Source organism: Rhinopithecus roxellana, chromosome 1 (assembly GCF_007565055.1).
Source record: "Rhinopithecus roxellana isolate Shanxi Qingling chromosome 1, ASM756505v1, whole genome shotgun sequence".
Classification (NCBI taxonomy): domain Eukaryota; kingdom Metazoa; phylum Chordata; class Mammalia; order Primates; family Cercopithecidae; genus Rhinopithecus; species Rhinopithecus roxellana.
The window spans coordinates 85,279,803-85,293,385 of NC_044549.1; the positions used below are offsets into that span (position 1 = coordinate 85,279,803).

General features: G+C 40.7%; 1 protein-coding gene across 1 annotated transcript in view; it reads left to right on the forward strand.

Annotated features, from left to right (window-relative positions):
* Window positions 1-5,034: 5,034 nt before the first annotated feature.
* SYNPR (synaptoporin) overlaps window positions 5,035-13,583 on the forward strand; it is a 342,216-nt gene continuing 333,667 nt past the window's right edge. The window contains exons 1-2 of the mRNA XM_010352905.2: window positions 5,035-5,283; window positions 5,415-5,480. Coding sequence (XP_010351207.2) covers window positions 5,266-5,283; window positions 5,415-5,480 — 84 coding nt within the window. The 5' untranslated portion in view covers window positions 5,035-5,265. The remainder of the gene's footprint in view (window positions 5,284-5,414; window positions 5,481-13,583) is intronic.

The following is a 13,583-nucleotide window of genomic DNA, read 5'->3' on the forward strand; positions in this document are numbered from 1 at the left end:
GTAGAGGCACATAGCATTCTGTCCAGCATCTAATTAATATTAATATTTAATGTATTATTAGAGCCCTTATTATAATTACTGTTGCTATTATTATTCTCTGGGGTCAATGGATTCAATCCTTTTGTGTTAGTTTTGGTCCTCTAATTTGCATGTATTCAAGCCTAACATAATTAACAAAAACCTATTTCATTTGGAACAAATATGGAAATAGAAATAGTAAAAGCATTTTATAAATTAAGTTCACATTGACCATCTATATATGATTTTTTTTTTTTTTTTTTTTTGAGACGGATTCTTGCTCAGTCGCCCAGGCTGGAGTGCAGTGGCGTGATCTCAGCTCACTGCAAGCTCTGCCTCCCAGGTTCACGCCATTCTCCTGCCTCAGCCTCCTGAGTAGCTGGGACTACAGGCGCCCACCACCGTGCCTGGCTAATTTTTTGTATTTTTAGTAGAGATGGGGTTTCACCGTGTTAGCCAGGATGGTCTCGATCTCCTGACTTTGTGATCTGCCCACCTTGGCCTCCCAAAGTGCTGGGATTACAGGCATGAGCCACCGCACCCGGCTCCATATATGAATTTTTATATCAGTTATATTTGTTAATTAAGAATGATCCTATTTGAATGCTAAGATTTTCATAAGAAGCCTATGAAGACTTACGATGTGATGAAGTTTTAAACCAAACGAACATGTATACATATTCTTGCATTTTTTTTTGCATCCATTTAAGACACAGGAGCATAAGAAAGTAAAAATGTTTTATTTCATCTTTGGATTGAGAGATAATACTATACTTATTCTAAAATTAGAGTTTTTGAAAATATTTCCACACGATCTCCTGTCCTGTGTACCAGTGGCCCTATGCAAAATCAAACACACAAACAAATAAATGCACAGGCATGCTATTGGCCTTTGCTTTCATATTTACTTACTTAAGGAAAGATTTGGAAATTACAGGTTAGCAGCATGAGCAGAGAGTTAGATATACAACATTTTGACAGACTTCCACTCGTTTCCATGATTTTAGATTTCAAAACATATGGGTAGTGTTTCCTCTTGTATTAAGTTGCTGCAGATAAAGTTTTAAATTAGTTTTTTCTCTTTGTCACAAGAGACATAGGAATATGAAACCCAGGTATATTTTCCTGTGAGAACAAGATTTAATTTGCCTGAATGATGCAAGTTCTTCTATTATAGCTTGGTACTTTGGTTTGTATAGTTTGACTCAAGATTAACCCTCTTTGAGATTCAAAGTGGTTGGTTTTGTAACTTGATTTTCATTTGCTGATTGAGCAAATGTTGAGCTTTACTAAATTGGGCTGAATGTATTTCTTACTACAGTGTAAGCTTTGTGAAGGCAGGAATCTTGGCAAGCTGTTTACAGTACCTAGAACAGTACCAGGGCACGATAGGCACTCAGCCCTTACTTGCTGAAGTTTCTCAACCTTGCACCATTGACATTTTCCAGAAAATTCTTTGTTTTGAATAACTGTCCTCTGAATTGTAGGATATTGAGCAGCATCTCTTGCTTCTGCCCTCTGGAAGCCAGTAGTGTCATCCGCTGCCCCCTCCCCCACCTCGTTGTGACAATCAAAACGTCTCCAAACATTGTTACATGTTTTCCAGTGGAGGAAAGGGTCCAAATCACCCTCTATTGAGAACCAGACGACTGCAGTAAATAAATGGATTGCCTTGCATATCAAAGGAAGTATTCATAGCTATGGGTGCCTGGCCCAAAACAAAAGATAATTTGGAAATTATTTGATTTACATAATCAATACAGGCCATCAAAATGGATCATTTATACCCACCAAAGTTAACTTTATCCTTCATCTATTGTGATAGATTCGTTATAGTGAGAGGGAAATTACTTTTCATCACCTTGGGGCAAAAGAGAATGGGTCACCCTTAGTCACTAATAGTAATATTGTGGCAGTGTTTATATCATCTGTCCTATCTCCCCCAACCTAGTTCTTTAGGGAACCCAATGTTATTTCCAGGTCTGAATACAGAGGTTCTAACCCAAAGTCTACAAAATATTTAACATTGCAAATGTGATATGAAACTCTGGGTTATTTTGGTGATGCAGCTGTTGGAAGCTCATACATTTCTGGAATGGGAAAAGCATCCTCTGACAATGTGCAATTGTTGTCTAAGCTATTACACTGCCATTTGCCACAATTTTGACTTCCTTCACATGGTGTTTGGAGAAATGGAAAAAAATATGCCACCATATTAGTCAGAAGGAACATTGGGTGTGAAGAGAGACCTGAGGGAATAGGCTCAGTAATCTCACTTCCTCTGTGCCAAGTTTTCAACTCAAATGATCTGCAAGTAGGCAATATTTTAAATAAGTCTCTCTCCCCGATAAAGAGATATAAATATGTAGATGACCTAAGGCAAGTTACATAGCCATTCTAAGGGTGGAAAAGGGGAAATTATTATGATACTTAAATGATGTATGTAAAGCACTTAGCACAATGCCTGGCAGGTAGCAGGAACTCAACCGGTAATAGCTATTACAATAATAATTGCCATTATTAAATATATGGAGGAGATCTCATACCCTGTAAGCCAGTTGACTACCATGCAAAGAGGATGAATACAAGGACCATGAGATCATAGGAACCTAGGGTGGAATTTTGGTTCAGCTACTTTACTAGCTGTGTTAGCAGTCAGCTTAGGTTATGTTGTGCTACAGTAAGAAAAGACCCACATTTTTCAGTTGCTTACACCCCAAAATGCATTTTTTTTTTTTTTTTTTGCTTAGCTTCGTGTCCATCAAGGTCTGGTTGCAGCTCTGCCTATGTCATCCTTACACTAGGACCCAAGTTGTCAGAGTAACCTCTATGTAGAAATCATATTCATCATGGTAGAAGGAAATAAGTTGGCAAATCACTTGGTGGTTCTTAAAACTTCTGCCCAGAAATGCACACATTACCAACAAAATGCCCATATTTTATTGGTCAAAACAATTCACATGGCTACCACTGGGTTCAAAAGGCAAGGATATGTAGATGGGAAGGGGCACTGCAAAGGGCGGCAGGACATTGCTACAATCTACCCTGCCTCTGATATGGACCTCTGAGTGTTCACCTTTGCTTCTGTAGAAGTGATCTGTAACTTACACATGCTGAGGGATTGTGAAATGCAGACTGCCCTAGATATGCTATCTGCAAAATCTCACTGGGTTCTCATAAAAAACAGTTAAGATAGGTATTTTGGCTCCATTTTACAGATTAAAACAAAGAAACAAACTGAGGTCTTGAAGAGGTTAAGTCACTTTCCCCATAAGATCATATACATACGTGGTAGGGTACACACTAAGTAATTGATAGTGTTAGTTCTCCCCCCAACCCTTCCCCCATAGTTGCATAATGGCTTATTTTTGAAACAACTGTTTCTAATTGTTTCAGGCTCTATCTGCATGTAGGAAGAGCAGTAGGAACAAAACTGCCTGACTGCAGATGGTGCAAACAGTCCACTGGAGTACCTACTAACTACATTTCTAGTTTTTCTGTAGCAAAATTCACTAGCAGGGGGCATTTACACTAGAAGCTGCCTCCCCCTCCCCAACAGCGAATTACTGATTTCCGTATTTCTCATCCACTTCTACATATCAAATACCTGCGCCCCAACACACACACACACACATGAACTCCAAACCATTTTGGCAAATCTTTGTAGTAAACAGATGGACTATCTGTGTTGCTGGGAGACCACACTCATAAATGGAATCCAGTCCAAAGGGAGTGAGAAGGAAGAGGACATATCACTACTTGACGTAGTAGCTAAGAACTCTCCTCTCTCTCCTCCTTCTCTTCTTCTTCCTCTTCCTCTTCCTTTCTCCCCTTCTTCTTCTTTTCTTTTTCTGATTTTAAAAAAATCAATTTTGACTTCACTATCTGCTAGCTGGGCAACCTTGGGCAGGCCACTTTCCTTCCATGGGCCTCAATTTCCTCATCTCTAAAATGGGAATATTAGTATTATTAACTTATGGGGGTTTGTAAATATTTAATGAAGTAATGATTTGTAAAGCCCTTAGCACAGTTTTCAGCTCATAGAAAGAACTCAGTTGTTCGATTGTTGTTGTTTTTATTATAATCAGCAAGATTAGCCCACTAAGAGGAAACAACATGAACTACCTTTCACTAAGTTTCAAGAAAAGAGTGTAACTTTGGAGGAGTGACCCAGAGTTATAAGTTTGGCGGGGAAGTTCATTTGGGGGTCAGATCTCAGGCAAAAGATCTCAGTAGAAATAAAATGAGTTTGAAAGGTACCTAAATTTCATTCCCTGTTTAGCCTTTCATGAGATGTTTTACCTTGGCCAGTTCATCCTTGCTAAATCTGTTTTCCACTGGCACATGGTCCCACATTCAAGATTAATTTGTTTCCATCTCTTCTCTCTAGGCAGTTTCCTCCGTCCTGGTCCTCTGCCCTGGCATCCACAGGCCAAGATGGATCCCCTGCCCTGTGCCCATGGCCCCTGTGCTCTGCTCTGCATCACTGTCCAGACCACATTGCAAGTTTTGCTTCCCCTTCTGCTTCCCCTGGAGGAAGTGGCAATGCTTATCCTGTTTTTCTTGTGTACTCCAGCACCTAAGCACTGCCTGCCCACAGGAAGGATGCTCTATAAAGGCTGGAAGGAATGAAAGAGTCAACAAATAGTTATTTTTTATTTTTAGGTATTTATCATTATTATTATTATTTTGCTGTTCGGAAGTCATCAGAACTCACACAGATGTCCCATGTAAGGTGTGGGTGTCTTCCTCCTACCTGGAAACCCCTTCTTCAGGTGGACAGCCGTCTTGCTGACCGTTCCAAGCCCGCTTTCCCAAACCAACAGACTTAAAGTTTCCCCAGAGCCAGAGGGCACCGGGCGCACGGCTAAGCCTGCACCAATGCCTGTGGGCCCTGCCTCGCCCACCTCCTCGCCCTCCCCTCTGGAGCGCGGCTGGCCAATGACAGCCTTCTCCTGGCTGCATGGGTTTCCCCCTCCCCTGTTGTCTCTACCCTGCCCCAGCTCTTCCCTGCCCACCCCTCGCTGACTCGCCTCGCCTCGCCTCCCCGACGCTCTGGGTTCCCGGAGCGCAGAGCCCAGCGTTAGCGAGTGGGCTCCCGGAGGCCCCCTGCCCTCGCCGGGCTGCTCCAAGGTGTCGCTCCTCTGGCTGCTCCCGAAGGGGCTTCTGGCCCTGAGGACGGTGGTGCCAAGCGAACTTCCTTTTTAAAAAGAACTGGTGGATGAGAAGAGCGAGCGAGGGCGAGCTATGGACCCTGTGAGTCAGGTGAGACAGAACTGGGCAGGGCGGCTGGCTGGGAGCGGGGCGAGGGGGCGGGGGTTGCCGCGGCTTGGGAGAGGCACCCCCAGCCCCTTCCTCACGCTTTGCTTTCTCTCTCTCGCCTCGTTCCCCCAAAGCTGGCCTCTGCGGGCACCTTCCGGGTGCTGAAGGAGCCCCTTGCCTTCCTGCGAGCCCTGGAATTGGTGAGTAGCAGTGTGTGTGTACAGGGAGGGGCGCCAGGCAGCGAGCCATCGGGTGAGGAGAGGTCGAATGGGGTGCTCCCTGCTCGGTTCTGCTCCAAGCCGGAGATTCAACCCTCAAGCCGGAGATTTCTATCCTGCCCCCTCCTAAGGTGCCGTTCCAAGGTGGTAGGGACAAGATTGAGGCGCTCTGCTTGGAGGCGGGAGTGTGGACGCATTTTTGCAGGCGTTTAGACAAGTGTCGTCTCACCTCACCGCTTGCAGACGAGCAGGGACTGTGGAAAGAAACCTCCCCCTTGGGAGATGGGGGAGGGGGCGCTTGGAGGAGCTGCCGCTGGGCTCTGGCCCCTCACCTGGACCTTCGCGGGGATGAGGGGATGGGTGGAGGACCCATAGCTGAGCGGAGGAACCGGGAAGACTTGGCCAAGCTCAGAAAGTTGGTCAAAACTGGGACAGCTCCTCGGCGGGACTGGGATGCTGGAAGCGCGTGTTCAACTGCTCCGCGGGAGCTCCAGGGAGGGAAAGATGCTGCGAAGCTATTACAGACTGTTATAGACGGCGGCGGGTAGAGAGCAGAACTCCTTTCTTCCCTACTATAGTTTCTTTTCTCTGGCCACTCCTCTAGGGCTTTTCTGATTACACCCAGAAGAGCCCACCAGCCTGTTTGCCATGGCTTTCTTCAGCGACTGGGCTTCAGGAAGTTGTATTCCACTTCTGTAAAACCACCCTGACGCTCCTACTGCAATTTGTGTATGGGCAGAGGAGTGAGGCACAGCAACGGTTACCCACAGGGCCACAGAGCCATGTCAGTGTTGTTGGCTGGATGATGGTTATTCAGAGTGAAATCTGCAGGTCACACGTTTCGTCTTGCTAGGAGCTCCAAAAGGCAAGCAAACCTATCTGAATAGAAAGTTCAAAGCCTGTCATGTAGCATTAATCACAGGCCCTAACACTGACTAGCTGGGAAATTATGTAAGAGCCTGTTCTCTGTTCCCAGATCTTAGCTCTAAGGGCTTGTATCTGGCAGTGACTACATAACTGTGATGATTGTTTACACGGATGATCTACAAGATAATTGCATTTACCTTGTTTGTAGACTTGAATGAAAATGCATGCGTATATCAATTTTACATACACCAAGACAGCTTTCGGAAGGCTTGAATTAGTGGTTCAGAGCTGGCTATTCTCAAACTGTTTGCCTTACAGTCAAGTTAGATAAGCAAGCAATCATCACAGTTCTGGAAACTTTCAGTTTGCTTTCTCAGAATTCTGCCCACATTCATTCATTCAGCCATTCAATAAATATTTCCTGTGAAGTAGTGGCTTTTTGGGAAGAAAATAATAGCTTCATTTTCAAGTTATTATCTCTCAAAACCCAGTTCAAAGACCTGACATCATTTTCTGACACAATCTCTTATTGTCTCACACTCTCATACTAGTTCGTGTTCACTCCAATACTGTGGCAACATGATTTTGTGCCATTGCTCCTCACACAGTCTCTACTGGTATATAAAAAGGTGTTTGTTACCTGGATGAACTTGTTCAAATTACACATTTCTGAACACCAAATCAAAATATTGGGAAGATGGGTGGCCATGAATCTGCATTTTAAATAAGCTCCCTGTATAACTCTTATCCACATTATAATTGGCGAACCACCACTCTAAGCTATACCAGATCCCTCCAAAATTCAAAAGCCCCTTTTACCTCAGTGCCCTGGCTATTTCTATTCACACTGTATGGAATGTCCTCACCTTTCAAGCCTAAAAATAAAGTTTGTCTTTTACCTCAACTAAATGTTACCTCCTCAATGAAGCCTTTTCTCGTATTTATTCCTTCTTCTTTCCTCTATCCCAAACTGAATGATTCACCTCATTCTTTGAACTTCCACTTGATTTTTATTCATTCATAAGAATTTATCACACTGCAAAATACTGTTTTATAGTTCCCCCCTCTTTGGGGGAGGTGTGTGTGTGTGCAGGAGATGTGTGTGAGAGAGAAAGAGTGAAGTAGAGTAAAGGTTACTAAGTTACTACATTTAAATTGTTTGCAGTCCTTCCTCTCTATCTTCTAGGATTCTAAGGCTCCAAAGAGGAAGGGCTTTTTGCTTGTACCTCAATAATTAGACTCTCATTTGTGGAAGAGAACATGAATAATGGACAAAGCAAATTTTAAAAGTCAGATAAGTTAGTTGGTTGATCTACGTTTTAAAAGAGCTGAGCCAGAGACATGAGGAGAGAGAGTACTAGTTGCTGAAAAAGCTAGTAGTGAACAGAGGGAAAGAACATACATTCTGTGTGCACATAATGGCTTGAGGAGTCACTCTGAGGTATCTTTTTCTGTGGGAGATATTGACAATGAGAGGAAATGTGATTTCTTATAGATGGCAGAACATTTCTTCTGTTTGTCTCTGTTTCCCTCACTGGTTCCTTTCATAGTGCTTGGTTAAACAGCAAGTAATCAGCAAAAATTGTAAACCGGTAATGACGGAGCACTTAAAATATCCCAGTTTATCCTGTTTCTGTGAAAGTTTTACAAAGCAATAGACAGCAGCTTTAAACTTGACAGTGTATTTAAGCTGCAATTTCCCCATGCTGTAGAAATAAACATGCATGTAAAGATATATGTGTCTTAGTTTTGGGGGTTGCTATAACAAAACACCATAAACTGGATAGCTTATACATGCTGTAGAAATAAACATGCATGTAAAGATATATGTGTCTTAGTTTTGGGGGTTGCTGTAACAAAACACCATAAACTGGATAGCTTATACACAACAGAAATTTATTTCTTGTAGTTCTGAAAACTGGAAAGTCTTAAGATCAAGGTGCCATCAGATTCATTGTTTAGTGAGGGCCTACTTTCTGGTTCACAGATGGAGCCTTCTTGCTATATCTTCTCACAGCAGAAGGGAAGAACTCTGATCTCATCCGTCCCTTATAAGAACACTAATCCCATTCACAAGGGCTCCACATTTATGAGCTAATCATTTCCCAAAGGCTCCACCTCCTAAGACCATCACTTTGGGAACTATATTTCAACATGTGAACTTGGGGGAAGGCATAAACATTCAGATAATAGCAATATTCTCAAGAATATTTATTGTAACATCATCTGTAGTGAAAAGAACTGGAAATAACTAGTAAGTCCATTGTAAGAAAATAATTAAAGTACAATTCATCATGTTATGAAATATTATATTGCCATTAAAAAGAATGAATTAGCCAGGCGTGGTGGCTCATGCCTATAATCTCAACTCTTTGGGAGGCTGAGATGGGAGGATTGCTTGAGCCCAGGAGTTCAAGACCAGCTTAGTCAACATAGGGAAACTGTGCAATTCTGGAACATATTAATTAAAATATGCCTTAACATATATTGCATTTCTAATTCTACTATTTAGTGCAACAGAAGACATTTCTTTTGACAGGAATATCAGCTTAGTCTGCAGATATTTGATTCTTCAGTGTATAATTTTTTTCATTAGTCGAAGTGACTTTTAGTTTTGTTAAAATTATAACCAAACTATTTTCACATCATCCTGTAAGTTAAGTGATATCAAACATAAAAGACATGTTCCCATGTTTCTTTTTCTGACTAAATGTCTGATGCATATCGTTTTTCTATAAGCGATCATTGCTTTTAAAATCAGAAGACCATATTATTCTAATGAACGTACTGCATCTAAATGGATATGAGATTCCATATCAAAAAGATATGCTATGTGTTATTTGACGGAAACTGAAAACAAATTCTGTAAAACTGTTAGTATCAAAAAGAATAGGAATACATTTTTCTTGTCCACATTATGATCAAATAAATATAATGTGAGATTGTAAAAAAGGAAAAGAAATTTAAAACATTAGGCACTGTGGTACATGCCTATAGTCCCAGCTACTTTTGAAACTGAGGTGGGAGGATCCCTTGAGCCCATGAGGTCAAGGCTACAGTGAACTGTGGTCCCTTCACTGCACTTCATCTTGGACGACAAAGTGAGACGTTGTCTCAAAAAAAAAAAAAAAAAAAAGAATTTAATTAATAGCATTGACCTGCAGGTAAATATATCACTGCATTTGATAAAATTCTTAAGTGAGAAAATATAAGTTTTATTATTTGTATTTGATAAAATTGCTAAATGGAAAAACCAATATTTATCCTTTTAATAAACATGTAGATAATTTATTCAATCATATTTCAAATAATATATAGACTCCCATATTTGCACAAATAAAAAATACAGTTTTGTATGTGAGTGTGCATGTGTGTAATTTGTATGAACACAGAGGGAAGTATAGATATAAAGCACTGAACTGTTAAAACTGATTTTTTCAGAGGGGTGTAATTTGAGATACAGTAGGTAGAGAATGGGAGAGGCTGATGGTAAACTGTGGTATGCAGGAAGAATTGTGGGCATATCACCTGTCTACAGTTGTGCACACACACAAGAAATTCTTTAAAATTGCTCATATTTTACATTATTTTCTATGGATTACGTACATGAACGGGTATTACCTTTAAAGTCATCTTCTACTTTTGGATTTTATAGCCTGGGGAAAAAATCCGCTTTGTGTACGTGTTCTTTCCTTAGGAAGGGTTCACGGATACAGTAGATTTAAACTCTTAATAACATATAAAAGTCAAACCTTGAGGGGAAAGCTTTAGCCACTTTCAAAGACTTGCAGGCAAAACTCCCATATCCTTAATCTCTACTTAAATGAGGTCAGGGTACTTTCACTATCTTTTAGGTCAAAACGGAAAAGTTGGGACATAGCCCTGACTCTGGTGGTCTTTTTCATTTATTCCCTGATGATAAAATAGCTCCAGAAAATCTCTTAAGCCATCATTTGGAAATGGCAAAATATACATTAAACTTACCCATTTTCAGACCACTCTGAAAAACTAAGTTGGTATAGTCCTGTCTTCCACAGATAATTCTTTTTTTTTTTTTTTTCTGAGATGGAGCCTCACTCTGTCACCCAGGCTAGTGTGCAGTGATAAAACAGGTCCAACAAACTTCTTAAACTATCATTTGGAAATGGCAAAATATATATATTAAACTTACCCCATTTTCAGACTACTCTGAAAAACTAAGTTGGTATAGTCTTTCCACAGATAATTCTTTTTTTTTTCTTTTTTTGAGATGGAGTCTCTCTCTGTAGCCCAGGCTGGAGTGCAGTGGTGCGATCTAGGCTCACTGCAAGCTCCGCCTCCCGGGTTCACGCCATTCTCCTGCCTCAGCCTCCCAAGTAGCTGGGACTACAGGCGCCCGCCACCACGTCTGGCTAATTTTCTGTATTTTTAGTAGAGACAGGGTTTCACCGCGTTAGCCAGGATGGTCTCGATCTCCTGACCTCGTGATCCGCCCACCTTGGCCTCCCAAAGTGCTGGGATTACAGGCGTGAGCCACCGCGCCCGGCCCACAGGTAATTCTTATTTTGCTACTTTAGTATTTTGCCAGTTGACCTTTGGTCTCCTTTTTCCCTTTCCTTTTAAAAAATTATGTTAGTACATTCTTTCTTTACTATATACAGTGCACTGAATTTGTACCTGTGGATCTATGTAAAATGAAAAGTGGAGGAATCCACACATCCATATTGTTTAGGACCACATTGGTGCAGACTTAAGGTCATCAAAAGGACTGAAACTCCTCAAAACAATATTTGTGTGGCTTGCATAGTTCTCCAACACAATGCTGCAGCCCTAGATTCTGTGCCTATGGAATAAACTGCTGACTCAATTTGCCTAATTCTTCTAATCGTTATTTTTGACATTTATCCCTAATTTTGCAATACCATTTCTGTTGTAACCCTGGATTTCACATCACCATTCGCCCTTTCCAGTCTACCTCCCTGCCTAACCAAGGAGGCCAGTGAATCCAAGGATGCAGCATGTCTGGTATGTGTGAAGTATAGGTCTACTTGATTTAAATGGAGACACTAGCTTTTATATAGTCATCATTCCTGAATTTAATTCTAAACCATGTTTTTCAAGTAAGTATCATACTGCTTTCTTAATATTAATAACATTTATAATTTATGCTGTTGATAACAACAAAGTGAAATGTGTCGTCATAACATATAATAAATACAATTTTATAATAGCCACCATTTTAAACTCCGAATGAGAGAAGTAATAATAGCTACCTTTGTCATGCAGTCATCATATGGGGGACTACATTACTGTGTTTTTCTTACATCATTGTGTTGAAGCTGTGTAACTTTAACATTCCCGTTTCACCAGGAGGCTCAAAGATATTAACCAACTCATCAGGGACAAAAATTGTAGGAAATGGCAAAGCCAAGATTTGAGCATCCTCACTCCCAACTTCATTCTCTTAAATGCTACATTCTTCTGCTTCTTCCATTGTGGCAAGCACTTGCCATATCTTACCCCGATCCTCAAAGAAGCTTTAAAAAACAGATGTTATCCTATTTTACAGTGTTTATCTCAGTCATCAACTTATATATTTGACGTCTTTTCTGAAAATGCCAAGGAACATTTGTATTTAGAGATGAATTCAACAGACATCAATTGTCTTTTATATTTGGCTTTATTTTCTGTTAGTTATTAATTAACCAAGGTAGAGTAGATTCCAATTAAAAACCAGTACTTTTCATTTTAAATATGTAGAAAAAGACTTCGATTATAAAGCCAATAATTTAATCTCATTTTTATCTTCTTTTCCTCTTTTGTTAAAAAAAAAAAAGTGTGTGCATAAGTCAGAGAACTCACTTTCTTCTTATGTATGAGCAAGACAGGGAATTCTTACATAAAATTTATTTAAATTGTGAGCAGCAATCTACCATTGAAGGTTTGATGTAATTTAAAGCTATATTAATGTGGGTTTAATTAGAACCTTCTAGCCTCTCAATAGGTGACAAAAATCATGTGCAATTGGAGTACGAATCAATAAGTGCACAACAAACAAGCAGCTCCCCAGTGTGCTGATGGATTCATCTCTTAATGCTTTCCTGAGTGTATTAAGACAATTGGTATTTGGCCTCACAAGTACAGAAAAAAAGAGAAAAGGGTTAGGAATGCTTCTGGTGGAGTTGAATTCAGATTTTAATTTTTACTAGCTTCGTTACCTTGGGCAAGTTAAATATACTAGGCTTCATTTTCCTCATCTATAAGACAGGGCTAATAATAGTTCCTACTTCAAAGTGTTGCTATCATGATTAAATGATCTATCCAACTAAGGTGCCTTGCATAGTACCTACACTGTGATAAGTGCTCAATAAATGATTATGAAGGTGATGATGATAACGATGCCAGCCGTTATGACGGTGATGAAAAGGGAGAAAGTAGAAATTCATCAAAGGATAATTTAGGACATTACAGATAACCTTTTGCAAGTCAAAGTCTTGGCAAAACTCTGAGGTAGAAATTTGAATTCGAACTTGCTCATACCTCTTTTTAGCCCCTCTATCTCTATCCTCCACTGTGGAGGGCCCTCATACTGGCAAGACTATTTTTACCATAGCATGAATGTCTCTTCAGGCACTTGCTCCTTGGAATATTCACATTTCAAAGAAAATTCCAGCGAGGCCAGTGTTGAACCTAAAGGAGAAGGTCTAATGGAAGAGTTGCAAGCACTTGGCCTTCAGGGGTTTGTCCTTGAGGTGTGGAGAGATACTTTTCCTGGTCTTTCTCAAAAAACAATCCATAGACAATTTCCTACATTTGAAAGAGACACAGTGGACCCAACTGAATTCTCCAGGATGTGGCTAAGGGTCCTTATAGGGTCAGATAAAGGCACTTACTAACCACATTGTAATGCCCAGGTGCTCCAGGCCCTTGGGAGTTCCCCCATAGAAACATGGAGAAAACCCTAGAGTTGTGCTGAAGTAGAAACATGATCCTTAGTTCTCTGTTCCCCAGAGGACCCACATCTCTCACTGACTGAGGTATGGGGACAGAAGAAAAACAGTCATGTGCTAGTAGAAGAAAAGGAGAAAATCTCTAAGGAGTATGTGCACAGAACCATGGTCTTCCTTTGAGTCTTCATCTTCTGTGGGAATGTATTTGACTTTCGTTGTATTTGTTATTGTTCCTGTTCAATGTATTAGCTTAGGCTCCTTTAAAGACCTCAGTTTCCTAACCTGAAAA